Source organism: Apodemus sylvaticus, chromosome 9 (assembly GCF_947179515.1).
Source record: "Apodemus sylvaticus chromosome 9, mApoSyl1.1, whole genome shotgun sequence".
Classification (NCBI taxonomy): domain Eukaryota; kingdom Metazoa; phylum Chordata; class Mammalia; order Rodentia; family Muridae; genus Apodemus; species Apodemus sylvaticus.
In genome coordinates, this window is record NC_067480.1 from 106,002,269 (window position 1) to 106,024,686 (window position 22,418).

General features: G+C 52.0%; 1 protein-coding gene across 2 annotated transcripts in view; it reads left to right on the forward strand.

Annotated features, from left to right (window-relative positions):
- Fer1l5 (fer-1 like family member 5) overlaps positions 1-22,418 on the forward strand; it is a 51,674-nt gene that overhangs the window by 25,856 nt on the left and 3,400 nt on the right. For both annotated transcript variants that reach the window (XM_052192943.1, XM_052192942.1), the window contains 26 exons: positions 4,692-4,816; positions 5,470-5,570; positions 6,201-6,378; positions 6,457-6,612; positions 7,719-7,847; positions 10,607-10,770; positions 10,972-11,086; positions 11,956-12,058; positions 12,564-12,739; positions 12,837-13,007; positions 13,116-13,248; positions 13,366-13,443; positions 14,798-14,979; positions 15,174-15,335; positions 15,597-15,701; positions 16,959-17,105; positions 17,185-17,347; positions 17,491-17,516; positions 19,107-19,157; positions 19,268-19,372; positions 19,937-20,056; positions 20,484-20,645; positions 20,799-20,890; positions 21,281-21,451; positions 21,635-21,783; positions 22,013-22,152. In XM_052192943.1, the coding sequence (XP_052048903.1) occupies positions 4,692-4,816; positions 5,470-5,570; positions 6,201-6,378; positions 6,457-6,612; positions 7,719-7,847; positions 10,607-10,770; positions 10,972-11,086; positions 11,956-12,058; positions 12,564-12,739; positions 12,837-13,007; positions 13,116-13,248; positions 13,366-13,443; positions 14,798-14,979; positions 15,174-15,335; positions 15,597-15,701; positions 16,959-17,105; positions 17,185-17,347; positions 17,491-17,516; positions 19,107-19,157; positions 19,268-19,372; positions 19,937-20,056; positions 20,484-20,645; positions 20,799-20,890; positions 21,281-21,451; positions 21,635-21,783; positions 22,013-22,152 (3,404 nt within the window). The remainder of the gene's footprint in view (positions 1-4,691; positions 4,817-5,469; positions 5,571-6,200; positions 6,379-6,456; positions 6,613-7,718; positions 7,848-10,606; positions 10,771-10,971; positions 11,087-11,955; positions 12,059-12,563; positions 12,740-12,836; positions 13,008-13,115; positions 13,249-13,365; positions 13,444-14,797; positions 14,980-15,173; positions 15,336-15,596; positions 15,702-16,958; positions 17,106-17,184; positions 17,348-17,490; positions 17,517-19,106; positions 19,158-19,267; positions 19,373-19,936; positions 20,057-20,483; positions 20,646-20,798; positions 20,891-21,280; positions 21,452-21,634; positions 21,784-22,012; positions 22,153-22,418) is intronic.

Sequence of the window (22,418 nt, forward strand, 5' to 3'; positions counted from 1 at the left end):
ACTGACCCGCCTCACATTCTAAGATAAAGAACTCACCAGTGCTTTACCTTCTTCTGGGGCCGCCACAGATGGGGTTCCCAATTCCCCTTGGTTCTCTTCTAGTTATCATTTTCTCCCTGGCCCCCTTTTCCCCATTAGTTTACTTATTTATTTATTCACTTTCCAGTCGGATCGCAGCCCCCCTCCTCCCAGACCCCCCCATACAGCCCCTCCCCCACCTGCCCTCTTTTTGACTCTTTCCATTTCATTTTGGTCACTTGAGAAATTCTTATGCCTCAGTGAATTGTCTACAAGGTTTAAATGTCATTCTGGGGCTCCCCGGAGTTGTCTTTCTCTGCTGTTTTTGTTTTCTCTTGGCTGTTTGCTGAGTTCACATTTCATCCTTGGAGTCTTGCTTCCTTGGGGAGTGGATTTTTGAGGTCAGTCTTCAAGGCCTCCCGACAAGCCTTGCTTCCCACTGTGGCTCCTGCTTTCTGCTGTCTTTTCTCCTCGGTGCTTCTGTGGAAGCTGGGTTGCTTTTGGCAGTCTTTATGTGTATTTTGAGTCTATAGGTTTTCCCTGTCTCCCTGTTTGCTGGAAATGAACCTATTTTCTGCCTTGTTGCATTTGGGAGTTCTCTAAGAACTGAAGAAGGTCGCCGCCATCTTGGATTCCCGGCTCCTACTCAGAACCTAAGCTGTGGACCTCTTTTTATTGATTATGAGCCCATTCATTCAGTCTTGAGTCTAAAACGGGTGTCTCCCAGCCATCCCTGACATTGTAAAGGGGTTTCTCTTTGTGAATCATTCTTTCTAGTTTCCTCTCCTGTTTCCTTCTGGAAGTAATCTGCCCTTTAATACCCCACTCTACATCCCATCTCCACCCCCACCCCACCCCACCATTTTTAAGTCTCTTGTCTGTATCTTTCTTACTGGGCTCTCTCCAGGCTACATCTGGAAACTTCTAGGTCTTTCAGGCAGGCCTTCCAGTGCCTCCCTTCTCCCACTTTGCTCTTCTCAGCAGCAGGTTCTACCACCACAGGTGCTGCACCACCTGTGCTCCGAGGCACGTGCTGCACCACACACACTGGCTTTGTGGCTTTGTCCTTTTTGTCCTCACTGTTTTTCTCTGTGCACATGATACAAACGGCAAAGTATATTTTTACAACAAATAAGTATTCATAGTCAGCACAAGGTCAACACCAACCATAGCCCCTGGGACAGAAAGACAGCGGGTGGCTTCCTCTGCCATCCTGTTCATCAGGGCAGCATGATTTTTCAATTTTTTGTAAGTAAAGATTTGATTCAAGAATAACATGCTCATAGAAAACCACACAAACCAAAGCACAGAGCTCAGTGACTAATCCTGGGACAAACATTCCAAACAATAGCACTCAGCTGGCAAAGTGGGATATGGACGCCCTAGGGGCCTGTGCCTCTGACCGGTACCCACCGAGGGCCACTGTACCCCTAACTTCCATCTCATCCTTCTATATTAAAGAACATTAGTATCTATACTCTTTTTGAAAAGCTCTGCCTTCTTCATCAGTTTGTGAAATGTGGCCACAGATCAACACACACTTGGATATAGCTGACACTTCTTACTTGCACTTCTATGTGCTTAGCATGCCATTGTATGACTATAGTCAGCCATTTGTATGCATGGACAACCAGATTTAACTAACCAGGCATCAAAAATACGAGAACAAATTAGGTATGGTAGTGCAGGTCTTTGGTCCCAGCACTCCAGAGGCAGACAATTCAGGTGAACTAACTGTTTTGAGTCCAGCCTGGTCTACATAGAGTTCAGGGACAGCCAAGGCTATGTAGAGAGATCCTGTAGATAGATAGATAGATAGATAGATAGATAGATAGATAGATAGATAGAACCAGCAATGTATACACAAGAAATATTACAATGTATGCATGCAGTGTATAAATATAATGCATACAGAAGTATGACCCTAGACAAAGAAATTGAAAAGTGCCAAAACAAGAGCCAGAAAGGTAGTTTGGCATTTGGGAGGACTTGCTGTGCAAGCCTCAGGATTGGAATTCATGTTATAGTTCCCCTATAAGAGGCCTGTAACCTGCCGGGCAGTGGTGGCGCATACCTTTAATCCCAGCACTTGGTAGGCAGAGGCAGGTGGATTTCTGAGTTCGAGGCCAGCCTGGTCGCAAGTGAGTGAGTTTCAGGACAGCCAGGGCTATACAGGGAAACCCTGTTTTAAAAACAACAACAACAAAAAAAAACAAAAAAAAAACAAAAAGAAAGAAAGAAAGAAAGAAAGAAAGAAAGAAAGAAAGAAAGAAAGGAAGAAAGAAAAAGAAAAAAAAGAGGCCTGTAACCTGTAACCTGAGGTTGAGGCTGGAGTGCACACAGGAGGATCATTGGGCCTTGTTGGTTGCCACCTAGCCAAGTAAACTGAGCTCCAGGGGGCTGGAGATATGGCGAGATGGCTCAGTAGTTAAGAGCATTGGATTCTCTGTCTTCCAGAGGACCTCGAGTTAGGCTCCCAGCACCCACATGGTGGCTCACAACCACCTATAACTTCAATTTTGAGGGACTGGATGCGCTCTTCTGGCCCCTGTGTGACTCAGACACGAATGTGATACACAGACAAGTACAATAAAATAATTAACCTGACAAGATCCAGGTTTTAGCAGAGTCCCTGCCTCTGTCACTGTCCTCTAAGAAATACCATATAGCAGAGTAGCAGCTATTTGCACAGAATCTGCCTCACTTGAGGTAATAATAAATACTCTGCAGATTATATGAGTAGAGGGGACATGAGGGTAGAGCCTATGCAAATGCTACGTGTTTTATATAAGGGACTTGATCGTCTGGATTTGGTGACATGAGGCGCCCTTAATCCAGTTCCTCAACAGTCCTAAGGGATGGCTGATACCCATAACTTGTTTATCTTTTCTATTGTGGCAGGCTCTTCAGCCATTTCCAGCCTCTGCCCATTCCAGTTATAGCTGCGATACAAGCCTTCTCTGCACATCTCTTAATCAGGCTGTACTGGCCTCCCTGCAGAACTGGAATTGCTGGGTTAGGGAACACGTGTATTGTTTTTAAACTGCTAATTTTCTCTCCATGTTGAGAATTCTTTCCATGGGAATTCTTTGAGACCTGGCTCAAATTTCATTCTCCAGGGAAACCTGCCTGTTCCTTACTCCAGGGACTTGGCCACTGCCAAGGAGCCAGCTCCAACCTGTTTGTTTGGCATCCTTCAAACTTCAGCATAGCATGTCTCAGGATGCTGAGCTGAGCTATGTGTCCCCTCCACCTAGAGCCGTAGTGGAGACAAGCAGGGGTCCTCATTGTCCCCTTCCAGGTGATGGGTCTTCTCTTAGTCATCCTGACCCTGAGAGCAGAGATTTTGGGGTGTCCACATTTCATTCTAAGTTTGACATTACCTTGTCCAAGAAACTGGGTGGCTTAAAATGGCAGCTCTGGAATGGAGAGACAGCTCAGTGGGCAGAAGTGGTTGTTGTGCAAGCATGATGATCCCAGACCCTACCAGGCAGAAGGACAGAGAGCTGACTCCTCAGAGTGGTCCTCCAACCTCCGTCTTCACACATGCGTGAAGGCCCACATGCACATACACAGACCACACATGTACAAGTAACAAACTGAGACAATAGGAGGCTGTGGTGGCGCACACCTTTAATCCTAGCAGTCAGGAGGCAGAGGCAGACAACAGTTCTCTATGTCTGAGTCTAGCCTAGTCTACAGAGTGAGTTCCAGGACAGCCAGGTCTACATAGAGAAACCCTGTCTCAAAAACAAAACAATAATAACAAGGAGATAATAGGAAGGTGGAAGATGGAGGTGAGGGAGTTACAGTTGCTTCTCTGGGAGGCTGTGAGGGCAAGCCTTGGTGTTCTGTATCTGGCAGATGAGTCATTCCACTGTCCTGTAGCTTCCCTTGATTTCTCCTGATAATCCTGGGTCTTCTCAGGGACACTATCTTTCTGTCTGCCTCCCAGTCACATTGGCTTAAGGACCCACCCTGCCCCACAATGAATGACCTCATGTCAGCTAATTATATCATCAGTGATCCCATTTCCACATTAGATAGTATATTAAGGCATCAGGGTTAGAACCTCAATGTGTCTTCCAGGACATAGGCTGTCCTGTTAAACTGTCCTCACTGGGTGGGGCCCAGCTTTCTGTCATATTCTCATGCCCTGAGGTTACCAAAGGAGCTTAGCTCTTTCGAGGTTTGAGTCCTGGCTTACCAGGCTTCTGCTGCTTAAACATTTAGAGAGCACTTGTGATTTTTGTTTCTTTTTGCTTTTTTCTTTTTTTTTTCGGTTTTTCGAGACAGGGTTTCTCGATTTTTCGTTCCTTTGGGGACAACAGAGCAGGGAATCAGAGAAAATCTGTTCTGTGGGGAGATGGCTCTTACAGCTCTTCCAGTTCCCAGCGCCCACATCAGCACCAACCTGATTTCCTACCTGTAAACCAGGGGCTTTGAAAAGCCATGTGTCACTCTGAAGACAGTATATACCCAGTAGGACCCAGCCATGTTCAACTGCTCCCTCTGGGCTCGGTCGGGCTTGAGGGCCCACTCGATGTGGTTAGCAGATCCTTGAGAACCAAGGTAGCCCAGGAGCGATCCTTTAGGAGGAGACAGTGATTAGGACCTTCTAGTTTGGTTCCTCAGATATCCCAGCCCCTCCATCTTGTGTCTCTGTGTCTCAGGGACTAGCTACCATTATGTGCCCTGGTACAACACAAAGCCTGTGGTGGCTGTGACGTCCAACTGGGAAGATGTGGGCTTCCGAATGAACTGCCTCAACCTCCTCCACATCGCCCGGGATCGCCTGGTAAGAGGGCAGGAACGGAGGGAGCTGAGGTAGATGGGACCTCCATCACAGTACTAGGAAACCAGTCCCACTCCACACTTGTATACAACATGATATTGGGACTCCACATCATCGAGAAGTGTGCCAGATACAGTATTGGGCACTGAAGACACCAAGATAAACAGACATCAGAGATGCAGTTACTGTGCAATGCAACTAGGGTTGCCATGGAAATGCAGAGGTGCAGTTACTGTGCAGCGCAATTAAGGTTGCCATGGAAATACAGGAGCCAAGAGATTTAGGTTTTGAAAAATTCATAGGCAGTTTTGGGGATGGAAGCACAAAGCTAATAATATGTATGACGTCACAGTGATGTGGTGGTTTTTGAAGCCATGAGAGGCACTAGGGCCATGGAAGTACCTGGAAATCAGAGAGGCTGGGCAGGGCCACATCACAAAGAGCCTTAGGTTCTTGTCAAAGAGCATATTTCTCCTGTTTGCAGATGGGCATCTGCACGTCTCCATCCCTACCACCCATTTCCTCTGCTGGGTACAGGAAGTGGGGAAGAAAGCATATCCTAGCTTTGCTAGGGCACACAGCAGTCTGGAATTGACATCACCAGGTTACGGGCTCCAGGCTGAGGCCAGTTCTCTCCCTTTCTCTCAAATGGGCAGAAGACAAACCTGGATGTCCTGAAATCCATCCGGAATCCCAGGGATCCAGCTCTGCTCCAACAGTGGGAGAAACTGCTGAAGGAACTGCAGGAGGACTGCTGGTAGGAACTGAGTATCCTGGCTGGGGCTGGCTTAGGCGGAGCCAGGTGAGGCTCAGACTAGAAACTGGAGGCTCTGTATAGTAGCGCCCAATGAACCCTTACCCCACAAAGGACACTCCTCAGATCTCCCCCAGCTTGAAGTCAAACACGGCTGCTTTTCCTGCCTATGTAGAACATCCCTGAACTCCAGTCTAGCACAGGCTTTGCGGCTCCATGCCCAGGCTGGAGGTGCATAGCACACAGCCGATCTCCACTGCCTAGAACAGCCCACACCATTATGCCACGCCTCTTGCCTTTGGCCATCATATCCAGCATGCTGTTTCAAGCTCACTGGAAAACCTCTCCATACCCAGTCCCCAAGTCCCCAAGAGGTTAGCCTCTTCCCTGGAAAGCATCTACCCACAAGAAGTCTTTGGGAACCAACCTAGCATATTACAGGGCTTCAAGAAGAGAAGGGAGCAGCAGGGTGAGAGCCCACGGGAAGCTAGCTTCCTAGGGAAAGAGCTAAGTGTCTCTCCCCCAGAGCAGGCCAGCCCTGGGTCTGGTAGAAGCTCCAGGCTAGAAAGGGAACATTGGCCTGCAGTAGGACCGCAGGACACAGACCTTCCTCCTAACCCGTCTCGGCCGCAGGCGCCCCCTGCCTTGTATGACTGATGAGCCCAGAGCTAACAGCTTAGACAAGAATAAATGGCAGCTTCGCAGCCAGCTTCTGCAGCAACTAGCGCAAAGCGCCAAGGAAGCCAAGCCGGTGAACGTGGTGGGCACGGCAGAGGACTGGCTGCGCCGTCTCAATGCTGTGATCCCTGAGGTGGGCACTGGCTGCACCGGCTGGACAGGGAGGCCCGGAACTGGCCACACAGGTCCTGATGCTCTCCCACCTTGGCAGCCCCAGGAAAGCCTCCCGGATGTGCTGATCTGGTTGATGTCCAGGCAGCAGCGAGTGGCCTATGCTCGGGTGCCCGCCCACACCGTCCTGTTCTCCCCAGCAGGGCCCCTGAGCTCTGGCAAGTTTTGTGGGAAGATTCAGAACCTCCTCTTACAGGTGGGGAAGAAGGGGTGTCTTTGAGGGAAGATGTAGTTCCCAAATACCCTAGAGAGAACCTCTGGGATTCCAAGAAAGCCCTGTGGGGACCCCACATCCACCTGGAGCCCCTGAGGACATGGTCCACACGTTCTTTCCCTACTTCTGTATTAAGTAGAACTGAACTCATACAGTCTCCAGAGGTAGGGAGGGGGCTGCACCTTTCCACGCGTGAGCTGCCGCCACGCCTACATTCGTGGTAAATGTTCCTCAAACCCCCCATCCCCTTCATCACATCCATGCCTACACTTGGTCTAATACCTTGTCATCTCTCCTGCAAACCGCAACTGGGTATCTTCCAGAACATTCTCTGCATAAGATTTGGTACCAGCTCCTCAGGTCAGCAAACTAGAACATAAGTCTGACAGAACCCCCTTCTCTTGGAGAGAGCAAGGGTCCTCACAGCCCCTTCACAGCTCCTATTGCCTCTCAGGGATAGTCCAGCCTGGCCTTCCCCAGACACCAGTATCAACCCTGTCAACAGACAAGCCACCCTGGGCCTCCCAGATCCCAAATATGCCTGCTCTCTTGTCTTTCTACCATCACGCAAGGCCCCCGTCTCTGTCCAGAGCCTGACTGAATCCTGGCTTCAGTGTGTTCCCCAGGCCCACGGGCTTGGTGAGACCCTCACTGGGGTATGAGGATTGGGGTGTTTAGCGAAGGGCTAGAGCATGGTGATATAGCTGTAGGCAGTAGATGCTAGCCAGTGTCACCAAAGCTACCATTGTCACCTTCCTCGGGCTCCTGGGAAGCCTCACCCACCTTCTGCACCCCTCTCTTTTCTTTTTGCCTCCCTCTGTGAGTGAACACCAGGGCAGAACTCAAGGACCTTTGAGTGCTGGTGATCAGCACAGAGCTTTGTCCTATTGCAGACTCTCTGACTCCAGCACACAGTTTGACGTGAGGGCCCCTGCTCCCAGGACTTGGCCAGAAGGGTGGATATGGCCCATTCCAGCGAGGCGACTTATAGCCCTTCCCTCACCCTCTCCCTCACCCATTCCCCTGTCCCCCTGGGGAGTGGCACCCCCCCATGGCACCCCCATGGGATTAATCTGCTCCTGGCTCAGTACCCAGATGGTGAAGGACAGGACACACCCCCAGCCTACCTCCGGGTCTGCATGTGGTTTGGCAACGTCAAACACAGCAAGAATCTGAAGCTGCTGCAGCAGGGTACCATGGTGGTGTATGCAGAGACGGTGAGTGGATGGACATCCAGGCCGATTGGAGGGCGGGGCAGAAGGAGCCAAGCCAGAGCCAAGGAGGGCAGAGCAGGCCTGACAGTGGGGCATGTGGGTCAGGAAGGGAGGGCAGAGAGACAACACATCAGGCCCAAATGTGACAATGGGAGTGTCCTGTGAGGTGACAGTGATGACAGTGATCGTGGATGGTGCTAGCCTGGTGCCCCTGCTCACAAGTTCTAAGAAATGGGGTCTGCGTGACCCTCTGGTGCCTGGCCACACTGTTCCTGGTGGAAGTTCATTGAGAGCTTTGGCCGAGCTTTCTCAAGGCATGTGAACAGATCAGAAGTTGTTATCTGGAGTCTCATTTGTCACCAACACGGAACTTGGGACCCCTGCACACTCTTACCTAGATCTTCAGACCAGACTGGAGGTCGCAGGAGGTGGAGAGAGCCCAGCAAGTGGGAAAGGAGTTGGAGATGAGGCTTCTGCCCACAGCACATCAGGGATGCAGGGGAACAGCTGGGCAGACTGCTCTACAGAGGGCAGGAGGATGACCTTGCTGGCCCAGGACAGTAGTTCTGCCAGCAGACAGGAAGTAAGGTCTGAGTGTCAGGATGTTGTGTGACCTCTTGTGGGGAGATGTGAACAAATGTCTATCCACCTCAGACAGGTGACCCATGACAGAGCAAAGAACCAGTTCTGTTCAGGTCCAGTTTGATGGACAAATGAATTATTAAGAGTTTCTTTCAGAAGCATGAACAGTGTATGGGCAGCCACACTACCAGAGAAGGCTTACTCTCAGCAAGTGTTAACTGCATATGTGGATAGAGATAGAGATAGAGAGTGAGAGAGAGACGGGGGGGTGGGGGGGAACGATATAGTCAGGAGCCTTGCAAGCTGCTCATGTACCCTCCAAAAGGAACAGATAGCTGGGCGTGGTGGCACATGCCTGTAATCCCAGCACTAGGGAGGCAGAGGCATTCTGAGTTCGAGGCCAGCCTGGTCTACAGAGTGAGTTCCAGGACAGCCAGAGCTATACAGAAAAACCCTGTCTTGAAAAAAACCAAATCCAAAAAACAAACAAACAAACAAACAAAACAACAACAACAACAAAAAAAAAGGAACAGATAGCCCATATCTTGCTAGTCTCCCATAGGTAGTCACAGCTGACCAGATTTCAGGACAACAATAGTTGTGTTATGTCTGGAAGACAGGATTCCACACACAGGCTTTTTAAGTTACGAATTATAAGGGTTTGTTGTTGTTGATGATGATGATGATGACGACGATGATGACGATGATGATTTTGGTTTTTGGGGGTTTTTTTTGTAGTTGGTTGGCATCTGCATGTAATCTCAGCTCTTGGGAGGCTGAGGCAGGAGTTCATGACTGGCCTGGGCTACATGAGAAGTACCAGGCCAACCAAAGTTATTACACACACACACACACACACACACACACACACACACACACACACACGCACGCGCGCACGCACGCACGCACGCACGCACGCACGCGCGCGCATTTAAGACATTGTCTTGGCCGGGCGGTGGTGGCGCACGCCTGTAATCCCAGCACTCTGGGAGGCAGAGGCAGGCGGATTTCTGAGTTTGAGGCCAGCCTGGTCTACAGAGTGAGTTCCAGGACAGCCAGGGCTACACAGAGAAACCCTGTCTCGAGAAAAAACAATCCAAAAAACAAACAAACAAACAAACAAAAACATTGTCTTGTTTTTAAGTTGTGTGTATTGATAATATATCATAACACAGTCATCTCCCTTTGTCAACAGTATCTATATTGCTGAACAAGCTGTGGCTTTAAAATGCAGTTAAGTCTGTGATGACTGCATCCATACTGTCTCAGGGTTTTACTGCTGTGAACAGATACCATGACCTAGGCAGCTCTTATAAGAACACCATTCAATTGGGGCTGGCTTACAAGTTCAGAAGTTCAGTCCATTATCATCAAGGCGGGAACATGGCAACATTTAGGCAGGCATGGTGCAGGAGGAGCTGAGAGTTCTACATCTTCATCTGAAGGCTACTAGGAAAAGACTGGCTTCTAGGCATCTAGGATACAGATCTCAAAGCCCACGCCCACAGTGACATACTTCCTCCAACAGGGCTACACTCAGTCTAACAAGGGCACACCTCCAAATAGTGCCAGTCACTGGGCCAAGCATATTCAAACCACCACATATACCAATCATGCATATGCCTGTTTCCTTGCCACTGTGACTTTAACAATTCACTAGAACAACTGCTGACACAGTGCTGATGTTGGATTAGGTCTTATGCCACGTACAGATGACTTAAAGTGTACGTGATCCTAGGCCATTTTAAAAGATAAGGGACTAGAGAATAGGTTGTAGTATCCAGGGACACTTTGGAACCAATTCCCTGAGGTTGCTAAGGGACAGCTGCACCTAACCAGTCCTGCGTAAGGCAGAGGTAGAGGGGATGGAGGGAGCTGTAGGAGAAAAGACCCGGGTATCACAGAAGGGTGAGTGTATAGCAGGACTGGATCTCTCCTGTCTGTCGTGACTAGAGAAAAGGCAGGTCACATTGAAGATGCAGGCATACTTCTCTGATAGTGGAGCAACGTCAGGTAGTGTTGACTGCTGAGCCTCAGTCTCCTAGACTCAGTAGAGATATGACCCCTTCCTGCCTGGCTACTACATTTCCAAAGGTTGGGGGATTAAGAGTCTCAACATCCCCAATGCTGGGAGGTTGGTGAAGGAGGTATGGGGACTGACTGGGAGTCCCCTTCCCCAGTATGAGAACCAGGCCAAGATCAAAGATGCCTGGGGGCAGCAAGGGCTATACCACTGCCCCAACTTCTCAGATGTCATGGGACGCAAGGCTCTCTCCAAGACAGACTTCAAGACTCCCTCAGGATGGCATTGGAAGAACGACTGGGTAGTGGAGCCTCAGAGGAGGTAAAGAGGGTTCAAGCCCCGACCATGTCTCACCTGCTAGTCAGTGGAAGTGGGAATACATCAGCCCTGGCCATACCCTGTCTGCGCGCCAGGCTCTGCCATGCTCAAGGGAGGTGGGATGTCACATAAGGGTGTTTAGCTAGCAGAGATGACCTGGGAGTTCTGTCAGCTCCGGGAACTTGCGGTATCACTGCTACCCAGACTCCTCCTGGACATAGACATCAACAAGAGCCAGGTGCTGGAAGAGGTGTATGAGAGCCAGGCTCGCAATGCCACAGGTGCCTGGGTGCCTGCAGCTGTCCCCAACACGGACGTGGTAAGCACCTCCATCTTGCCATAGGGTACACGGGAAGAGGCAAGGACCAGATGGGAAGCATCAGCAATTGGGGTGACTCAGCAGCAAGAGTAATGTCTGAGCTCTGTTCTATAAGCTGTGGGACCCCAGATAAGCTTTTCAGCCCCGTGAAGGGGTTGTCCTCGAGGATGGCAAGCTGCAGAGACCTTAAATAGGATGACAGAGAACTAGGCACTGCGGTGCCTGCCCGTGGTGTCTGTTCTGGGAGACAGGGCAGAAGGATCACTTGAGCCCAGGAGTTAGTTTGAACCTGAGTTGTATCCACGGTATCCACATAAAAAGCCAGGCATGGTGGTACTTATGACCCTAGCAGTGGAGAGGCAGACAGAGGTAGGCCCCTTGTGTTTGCTGCTCAGACAGCCTAACTGAAGAGGCAAAGCCCCAGATCCCAGTAGAAGACACTGTCTCAGAACACTAAGGTGGGTGGACTTCTGAGCAGCGAGAATGATACCCAGCTTCCAGAGCACTTGTGTGTGCACCCAGCCCGCACTTCCACAGGCACACACGCTCACACACAGACTATCACGACAGAAACATTCTGATCTCTCCATCATTCATGAGCACAGGGAAGATAGAGGAACTGAGCCTGGGAACTTTGTTTTGTTTTAATGGAGGCTGCAGGTGACAGAGAAGAACCATGTACATCTAACCAACCCTTAATGCAACAAGGAGAGAGTCATTCGCCTCTCAATAATGGTGGTCACACAAGGAGCAAGATTTTCTGGCCCGGAGGGTGGCTGGAGGGTCAGTGATAGGCATGTGTGCAAAAATGAGTGAAGGCAAGTTTCGTCTAGCTCACGGGCCCTCCCCCATCCTCAACATCCCTACAGAACGGGCAGCCTGTGGAAGCCCTGGAGAACGTGAAGTGTCCCAAAGGCTGGCACTTTAAGAAGAACTGGATTGTGGAGCTCAACCATGCAGTGGACAGTGAAGGTCAGTCTCCTGGCAAGTCAGGCATGAAGGCCTGGGACCCTGAAGCATTCAAGTCTGGTTCTTCTGAAGGCTATGAGTGGCCAAGCCTTCAGGCAGGATGTGTCTGACTTTCTGGTGTTTCCAGCCACTAAGGAACAGAGTCTCTATCTATTCCATAGTTATAGGCCCTAGTGTTGAGATGCAGCAGGTACCTCCCAAGGTCTAACCCAGAACAAACCTGGTGGGCGAATGCCTGCCAACATGGATTTAGCTGTAGAGTCTCAGTTTACCCAAAGTGGCTCTGGGGACGGAGCAGTGGGTTGGAAATCTTGAGACTCCAGATATAAGCAATGGCTGCAGCTGGTCCCAGGAAGTCTATGGTATCAATTTGAGCACCTCTTCCTGGACATGAGGACTCCTCTGTCCCCAGGACCTGTCTTTCTAGGGCCCTTTTCTCAGGCATGTCAAAGCCCCCCAAGTCTGCAGGTTCAAGTGGACCCAGAGGCTATGATGCTACCCCCTGCAGGCTGGGAGTATGGCGTGGGGATCCCACCCTCCGGCCTGCCCCAGATCTGGAACTCGGTGGAAAAGACTTACCACTCGTGCCGCCGGCGACGGTGGGTGCGCGTGCGCTTTCGGAACCACAGGGAGCTGGGCCAGGAACTGAGCCAGGAGCAGGAGACCCTCTCCTTCCTGCAGATGGTGAGGCATTTGGAGCGAGGGTCCTGCTTGGGACACGGGCAGGGGTGACTTGCGAAGCAGGGACAGGAATTCCGAGACCCTCTGTTCTTCTCTGCAGCAAGACCTCTCTGAGGAGGGCAAGGAAGGCTGGGAGTATGGCACATTCGACTCCAGGTTCCGCCTGGACCCTCAGCCCACAAGCTGCTTCCGTCGCCGCTGCTGGCACCGACAGCTGGCGCCCAACAAGGACAGGGGCGTAGCTCCCATATTCCTCCTGGAGGGATCCTTGGTAACGCTTCCCAGGTTTGGGTGACATTTATTCCTCCACAACCCGGAGGATCAGAAGAAACGTGCATCCAGAGCTTATTTGGGGTGGGGGGTTGCTTTCTGAACACAGGCAGTGGAACAGAAAAACCAACCAAGGAAGGAAATGGAGAGCACGTGGTCGTGGCAACACTGGAAGGACTGGCGGCACACCTCGGAGGATACCCGGGTCCCCACCACACCTTTCATCTATTGCATCCTCAACAGTAAGCCTGGCCTGGGAGTTTACTGAGTACCAGAGGCCAGGGCCCGAAGCCAGGGAATAGGGAGGAGCGTGTGAGGAGTCTGGGGACAGGTAACCAACAAGACTTCTCTTTACCCAGAGCCTCACTACTACCAGCTCTTCTGCTATGTCTACCAGGCCCGGAATCTGATGTACAACCAGATGCCGACCTTTCAGGGTAGGAATGCCCCTTTGTCATTCAGCCCTGTCTGCTATTCCCCAAGGCCTGGCGACATACCCACAAAAGAATATGTGACAAAGATGAAGACCCCTCTCCCGAGAAGCTTGTCTTAGGGTTACTACTGCTGGGGTAAAAATGCCATGACCAAAAGCAGCTTGGAAAGGAAAGGGTTAATTTCCTTCACATTTTCATATAAAGCCCCATCATCAAAAGCAGTGAGGGCAGGAACTCAAACAGGCCAGGAAGCTGGAGCTGATTCAGAGATCATAGAAGAGTGTTGCTTACTGGCTAGAACCCAGGACCACCAGCCCAGGGGTGGCCACACCCACAATAGGTTTGCCCTTTCCCCATCAATCACCAATTAAGAAAACGCCCAACAAGCTTGTGTACAGCCTGGTCTTGTGGAAGCAGCCTCTCTCTGAGGCTTTCTCCTCTCCATCACTTCGGCCCTTGTCAAACTGACCTGCCCAACACTGGCCAACACACAGCATATGACTGTCATGAGACTGCCCCCAAGCAAAGACTGCAAACCCAGGGTGCTCTTGAGACAGGACCTCAGGGCTGTGAGAGTTGGAGGGAGGAGTTAAGGAACTCAGTCTGAAGGAGAGCTATATGCTGAGCTGGAGAGAGAGTTCTGTGGTTAAGAGCACTGGCTGCTCTTCCAGAGGCTCTGGATTCAATCCTCAGCGCTGAAATGGCTGCTCACAACTGTCTATAAGTCCAGTTCTAGGGGATCCAATACCCTCCCACAGATATATATGCAGGCAAAACACAAATGCATACATAATAAAAAGATATCAGATAGACAGACAGAAAGACAGACATACATACATGCTGGGGAACCTCATCTCCTGAGGCTATGTGGACAAGGGAAAGGAAGGCGGCCCCGTGTAAGGAAGAACCACAGAACCATTTAGGAGATGAGTGCATTACCCCTCCTGTGTCCTATTAATGAAGATAAGCAATGGCCGGCAGGGATCTAGAATGTTTGCTGAGATCTGTGTCCCTTGGGTATCATCACCAGCCATATCAAAGGACAGTCACTGCTGCTGTGGACAGTCAGTGAGAAGAAAGCTTATCCCTAGCCTGCCTCCATCTCTGGGTAAGCCAGGCTGCAACCACAGTGGGCACGGCGTTCCCATGGATGGACACGAAGGTTCTCCTGGCCTGTGGAGCATGCACAGGATCTGCAGCGCCTGCATCCTAGAAGGGCTGCATTCCATGAGGGCTCGCAGTCACAGGGGCTGCCTGTCCCGAGTCTCCTAGGTCTAAGAGCTGCCTCTGCAGAGGAGGAGAGAACCCCATTTGGCAGTTTGGAGCTGTGATATTCTGCTCTCCCTCCATGATCTAGAGCCTTTCATCCAAGTGGTCTTCCTGAACTACAGCTTGTGCACCCAGACCCTGCGAAGCTCGACAGCTCCGACGTGGTCCCAGACACTCATCTTCCAGCACCTTCTGCTGTTTGAAGACCCTAAAGATACTAGGGAAAACCCCCCACTTGTGGTGCTAGAACTGTGGCAGCATGACTCGAGGGTACAGCAGATTGTGCTTAAGGGAGGAGGACCTACCCCTCAGCCTCGCTTTGAGATAGAGGTGTTGGGGTATTCAGTGAGGCTGGTGTTCAGAGGTTATGTATAGTGTTACTGCCCCCCTCTCTTCCTTCTCCGAAGCCCATGCTGGAAGCCCATATTGGTTGTCTACATTCCATGAACTCCCTTCTCTTCTAGGGAAATAAGATCTTGTGGGGACGGAGCATGTGGCCCCCAGTCGTCTGGCTGGACCTCCAAGACTGGGTCTTTACCCCCCTGAGATGGCACCCCCTTGTCAGAGAGTTGGGAGAAGACGAGGGGGAGATCTTGGCATCCTGTGAGCTGATCCTAGAGACACAGGTACAGACGGGAAGAGCAGGGCTCACGCCTCTCCCTGCCCCACCTCCATCTCCAGGTTTCCACAAACACCAGGGCCCTCCCCTTCCCCTCACAAAAGGTCTGAGGCTCAGGATGGACTCGGTGCTGTCAACCTAGCCAACCTTCCCCCTTAAGTCCCCTCCTACTCCAACCCCTGGGTTCTGGGACATGTTAGGTAGGGACAGGGGCAATGGCACCAGCCCCCAGGGCCCCATGCTCCGATTTCCCTCTTCTGCCCTCCAGAAGCTGAAAGAGCTACATCTGCCGATCCTAAGCGTCCCCTGTAAGAACGGGATTTACGCACTGCCCAAGAACATTCAGCCCAGTGTGAAAATGATGGCCATTGAGGTGTGCAGATGGGGAGAGTGTGCAGATGGGGAGAGGTGTGCAGATGGGGAGAGGTGTGCAGATGGGGAGAGGTGTGCAGATGGGGAGGGTGTGCAGATGGGGAGAGGTGTGCAGATGGGGAGAGGTGTGCAGATGGGGAGAGGTGTGCAGATGGGGAGAGTGTGCAGATGGGGAGAGTGTGCAGATGGGGAGAGGTGTGCAGATGGGGAGAGTGTGCAGATGGGGAGAGTGTGCAGATGGGGAGAGTGTGCAGATGGGGAGAGGTGTGCAGATGGGGAGAGTGTGCAGATGGGGAGAGTGTGCAGATGGGGAGAGTGTGCAGATGGGGAGAGTGTGCAGATGGGGAGAGTGTGCAGGGAGAAGTCTTTCCCAGAGCAGCCTGGAGCTCTTGGGGAGACTTTTCTGACAACCTGGCCCAAAGTTTGAAGCCTGAGATTCTTGGAAGAGAATTGAGGGCAGAGGCTTAGACAATATGGTGAGTCAGGCAGCGGGCAGGAGACCTGGGACCATCTTGTTCTGGGCCCTGTGTTATCAGGCACTGACTTCCTGGGGAGGAAATCAAGGCTCAGAGATGACATATTGCAGACATATTACAGACAGAGTGATCTGAGACTAAGTGACAGACCATGACTTAAGCCCATCCCTGCTTGAGGCCAGATGGAGGGCCCCACATTGGCTATTCTGTGCCCTGTTCGGATTTGGCAGATAATGGTCAGGTAGCCCAGAAACCAGTGACTCCTTTAGACCAGCCGATGAGGTTGGTCCCCATTCAGCCCCCAAGGAGGGTCTTGTGAAGAGTATAGGAATTCCTTTGTCAGTTGAGAGAGCCATTCCAGTGAGCCAGGTCACTGGTTGGTCACGGAGCTCCCTGGGACACAAGTCAGCAATCAGCTAAATGGTACAGACTCTGCAACATGTGGGCACCGTCTGCTTCCATGGTCTCTAGAGGCAGCCAGCCTCAGGACCTCAACGTTTGAGAACTGTGTGGGGCCAGCACGCCAGGTGAGCGGGTTTTCCGTGTACCAGCTTGGAGGCCAGTTGGGGTAAGTGGCAGATTCAGCCAGTGTTTAGATGCACCTTCTTCATGGAGAGAGCAGCCAGCAGCCAGGTCTCGAGAACCAGCCTGCTCCCTCACAGGGCAGAGTGACCTGGGGCGAGCCTCAGATCCTAGCTCTGACACTGCCTCATTCCTGACCTTGGCGTGCTTCCTGCTGCACGTCTCTTCCAGGCATTTTGACCCCTGCCCTGTTCTGACAGATCATGGCCTGGGGCCTTCGGAACATGCCCAAGGTGCGCTGCCCCCAGCTCCTGCTGGAATGTGGGGAAGAGTCCCTGAGGACAGACCCCATCAGCAACTTCCAGGAGAACCCCAACTTCCCCACGTCCACCTTCTTCTTCACCGTGGTAAGAGGCTCTGGGCAGGGAGGGGCTGGACAGTCTCCTCCTTTTGAAGGGCCTCACACACCCCTCTTTGGGCTTGTAGTTCATGCCTATGGAGGAGACGCACGCACAGCCCCTGGTGGTGAAAGTGGTGGACAACCAGGAGTATGGCCGGCAGACTGTGGCCGGGCAGGCCAACATTGACTTCCTACAGCCCTATTTCTGTGACCCGTGGTCTCTGAACTACACGACTGTAAAGCTCCCAAGTAGGACTCCTGCTCCTGGCCTTGCCTCTCTTCCCTCCAGGAAAACCTCAGTTGGAGGAGGACGGGACCCTGGCTCCTTTGCGGGGTTCACGCCCCTCTGCCCTTCTTCCTTTTCGAGGCTCATGACTATGTTCTCTCCACAGCTCTGTCTGTGAAGAAGCCTGACACTGTGAGTAAGGGTCCCTGGATACCCTCTCCCATACCTCGTACCTGAACGACCTTGTCCCTGTAGAGATGCTTCTATTAAACATTCCCCTGAGAAAGCTTAGCTAAGGAGGAGAAGGCTAAGGGCTTGGTCCTCAGTCAAGTCTGCATGCAAGAATCCCCTGAGTGGGGGCGGTGCTACTCGGCAGTTCTGAGATGGCTGGTCTTGAACTTGCTATGTAGTAGAGGATAACCTTGAACTTCCAATCTTCTTGCTTCCTCCCAGGTATTCATCCAGCTCACCTTTGCTTTTTTTTATTGTATATTCATCTGTGTGTGGGGGTACATGTAGTGTGTGTGTGTGTGTGTGCATGTGTGCATAAGCCAGACATAACTCCACCTTGATTTTTGAGACAGTGTCTCTCTTGCCTAGAAATTGCTAATTAATCTAGGCTAGGGAGTCTTCCGTCTTCACCTCTCCAGCACGGGGATTGCTAACATATACTGCCATTTTTACAAAAATTCAAGAATTTAGATTCTCATGCTTGGAAGTCTGTGATGGGTAACAGTGACTGTCAACTTGACCATCTAAAATCACCCAGGAGACAAGCCTCTGGGCGTGTCTGTGAGGGTTGTCTAGATGGTGGTAATGGAGGTGGGAAGGCCCACATAAATCTGGGCAGCAGCATCCTGTGGGTTGGGGTCCTATACGCAATCAAAAGCAGAGAGCGGAGCATTGGCATTCACCACTGCTCCCCAAATTCATCTGCAATGAGAACAGCAGTCTCAGCCAACAGCCCGTCACTTCCTCACCATGCTGCCTCGAGCTGAGCCAGAATCATCCCTTCTTCTCGTGACACGCTCCGTATCCAGCATTTGATCACAGCAACACACGAACACTGCGTGGACTAAGACCTCCTTACCTGAGCCCCTGGCTCCTGAATGTCCGGATAGAGTTACCAGTCATTAAGATTGTGTCCTGAGTCCCTCTACCCCTGATGCATCATGATTATAGCTCGCAGGCAAGAGCAACACATTTTAATACATAGCAGTCCTAATGTCGTTATCACAAGCAGATGCTGCTGCATGCCTATAATCCCAGCATGCAGAAAGACGGGACAGGAAGATTGCAGGTCCGAGACAGCCTGAGCTACTAAAGAAGACACTCTCAAAAGAACAAGGGCTAGGGGATGGACCTTGAGTGACAGGTGGTTTGCCTAGCATGAAGAGACCTGAGTTCCATACCTAGCACAAGATACAGAAGGGAGGGAAGGTTGATTTTTCTGGGTGAGCCATAGTGGTTAGGCCTGTAATCCCAACACTGGAGAGGCTGAGGCAGGAGGATCACAGGCTAGATACATGGTGAGTCTCTCTCTCTCTCTCTCTCTCTCACCCACACACACACACAGATTCTGCCTCCTCGGGTTCCGGTAGAGTGTGAGGTTCTGCATTTCTGAGTCCTGTCCATACAGATGGACAAGGAACTCTGGGAAGCACAATTCCTCTCCTTCGCCCCTCCCATCCCATCTGGCCATGGCGGCAGCAGGTGGCGAGCCAGGGAGCCTGCTCAGCCTACTGTTCCCAATTTTCTCCTCTAACCTGCCTCGCTTTTCAGTTCCTAGACTTTGTGTACAAGAAGTTCTTGTTCGATTCCAGCAAAGACGAGGTAAAGCAGACTCAGGGGAGGGAGGGAACGAGGGCCAGCCCCAGTCAGTTCAGGGAGGAGGGTGGGCTTAAGCCCTGCCTGAGAGCCAGCAGAGGCCTATTCTCCGTCAGGGTGACTATGAGCCGGAGGTGGACTGGTGGAGCAAGCTATCCTGGGCCATGGGCGATGCAGACAAGTCCCTGAACAACAACTACAAAAGCTACCACACCCTACAGGTTTGGAGGGTCCTGGGAAAGGGGCAGAACGGGGCCTCCATCAGGAGGGGCTATAGGCGTGGCTTTGCTTTATCAGGGAACTACCAAATGGCAGAACGCTTTGGTTTTCCTTTGTCTGAAATAAGATCCTGTGTAGCGCAAGCAGGTGTCCGGTCTGCTTGGTAGATGTAGATGACCTTGAACTCATGAGCCCCCTGCCTCCGCCTCCTGAGTGCTAGAACTGCAGCTATGCACCACCACATTCTGCTTAGAGCAGGGATCCTGTTAGACAAGCTCTCTCCCAGACCTTCCAACTTTACCAGAAGCCCAAGGTGGACAGCCCCATGGTAGGGGAATTCAAGGTGTATCTACACCAGCTTGGCTACCTCTCTCTGTGTAGCCCATCTGTCACCTAAGGAGGAGGACTTTCTACATTGTCCCCTGAGAATACCAGGGACCCGTCCATCTGAAGCAGACAGTAGGGCTACCGACAGGACAAACTCTCAGGAAAAGGCTTGGGTGGTCTCCATCTCTTGACTCTCCAAATGGTTCCTCAGCAGCCCAGGTCCTGCATACACCCTACAGGTATACGACTGTGAGCTGGAGGCTGTTCTAGCCTTCCAGGGCCTGCAGGACTTTTGCCAGACCTTCAAACTTTACCAGGAGAAGCCCAAGGTGGACAGCCCCGTGGTAGGGGAATTCAAGGTGTGTCTGCGCTACTTTGGCTACCTGTCTCTCTGTAGCCCATCTGTGAGGAAGATGAGGCAGAGCCTGAGAAACAGCTCCAGAAGTAGAGCAATACAGAGCGGTCGGTCTGTGCAGGCAGGGACCGAGGAAGGCAAGACCTTCAGACTCCCAGCTCTGGCTCATACTGGTCCCCCAAAGACACAGACATGCTCACACCTGAAGGGATGGGTGTGCAGAGTTGACATCAGCATAGTCTGGGAACACCAAGTAGCTCTGAGTGCTTTACCCAATGCCCCCTTTAAACTCAATGGTCCCCACCTGAAGACTCCTGCTGCTCCCCTTAGCCCAACCGCTCCCTCCCTCAGTTACACCCAGGCGGCTGGGGTTGGGGGACACTTTACAAAGTTAGGCTAGCCTGCCAATGCCTTCTCCCCCCACCCCCCAGGGCCTCTTCCGCATCTACCCCTTTCCCGAGGACCCAGATGCCCCTAAACCCCCTCGTCAGTTCTCGGCTTGGCCTGAGGTCGAGGACTTCCCTCAGATGTGTTTGGTACGGGTGTACCTGATACGAGCCATCAACCTACAGCCACAAGACTACAATGGCCTGGTAAAAAAAAAAAAAAAAAAAAAAAAAAAAGCAGTCCCGTCTGTCACCAGTGTCCCCACCACAAGTCACGTGCTTGGGCTGTTTTCACCCACACAGGCACCCCCACGAGTCCCCGTACCCTCCCTGACCAACCTTGACTTCCTTCCTTCCCAGTGTGACCCTTATGTGATCCTGAAGCTGGGACAGACAAAACTGGGCAGCCGGGACGCATACTACCCCAACACTCTGGATCCCATCTTTGGCACGTGAGCCACCCGCAGTCACCCACGGCCACTTTCTAGTCCTCCATGCTGTGCTGGGGGGCAGCTCCGGCAGGCAGAGGCATTCCTGCAGGGCCTCCAAGGTCCCAGTAAGCAGCATCTCCCTGGCTCTTAGGGGCTCGATAAGTGGATGATCCACCACCTTCTCCCAGAAAAGGCGCTCACTCAGGCCTCTAGACCCTGGCCATCTTACTTCCAAGTTTCTTTCAGCCATGTTCAGGGAAATGGGATGCTGGGTGGACCAAGGCCTGTCCTGTGCTCTCCTGCCCACGTTCACTGTGAATGAGAAGAGTGGCAGGAGCGATACTTAGGCTGAGATGCTAGCCGGCCAGGCAGCGTACATGTCCACAGCCACTCAGCACTGCCTTTTCTCAGGATGTATGAACTCACCTGCAACATCCCGCTGGAGAAGGACCTGGAGATCCAGCTGTACGACTTTGACCTAATTACGTCAGATGATGAAATTGGAAGTACGGTCATTGACCTTGAGAACCGACTTCTGTCTGGCTTTGGGGCCCGTTGTGGGCTCTCTAAATCCTACTGCAAGTGAGTGTGGACCCATTCAGCAAGCAAGCTGGGTGAGGGAGGTGAGAGCCCACAGCTCTGGAGAAGTGGCTGGGAACTGAGCTAGACCTGCCTCTGCCCACACTTCCAGTGCCCTCCCTGCAGCTCAGCTCAGGTGGGAAGGACCTGCTCCTGCCCACCCGTTCCTCTGGCATACTCCCACAGGTCGGGGCCCTTTAAGTGGAGGGATCAGATGACCCCAAGCTACCTTCTGTACCGACACGCCAAACAGAAAGGGCTGCCGCCACCTGTCTTTGACCTTGAGGGAGATTCCATTTACTACAATGGGGAAAAGTTCAAGTTGCAGAGCTTTGGTGAGCCCAGCGCACTCCAGACAGCACAGCTGTAGTCTCAGGACCAGGGAGGACCCGGGCAGAGCGAGAGGAAGGCAGGGAGGAGAGTTTGCCCTTGGGAAGAGAGCAGAGACATCTTTCCAATTTTCCCTTTTCTCATAGAAAGCGACTGGAGCCAACATCCTGGCAGGGCTGGGAACGGTGCTCAGATGGGAACACTAATGACTCCATGATCCTGTCTCCACTCCAGAGTCTACACCTCCTACCTATGAGCATTTGGGGTCTAAGAAGGAGCGCCTGGCACTGTACATCCTCAACACCCAGGGACTAGTTCCTGAGCACATAGAGACTCGCACACTGCACAGCAACAGCCAGCCAGGTATTGACCAGGTATGTGACTGGAGAGGCTGTTCCTGCCTCCTACGGACTAGACCAGACCAGGAGACATGGGTGTCCTGTCCATCCACCAGGACAGTCCACAGTGCGAGGCAAGGGCAGGCCGACAGTGCACATATGTGCACAGACAGGGGCAAAGCACGTTTTGCACGTTCATAGGAAAGATGCTCCAGCGGCAAGGACGTCACACCTGGAAGGGCCAGAAGAAAGGAGGCCTCCGGACAGTGGCGGGAAGCTCTCAGCTGTCCTAGAAAACCAGC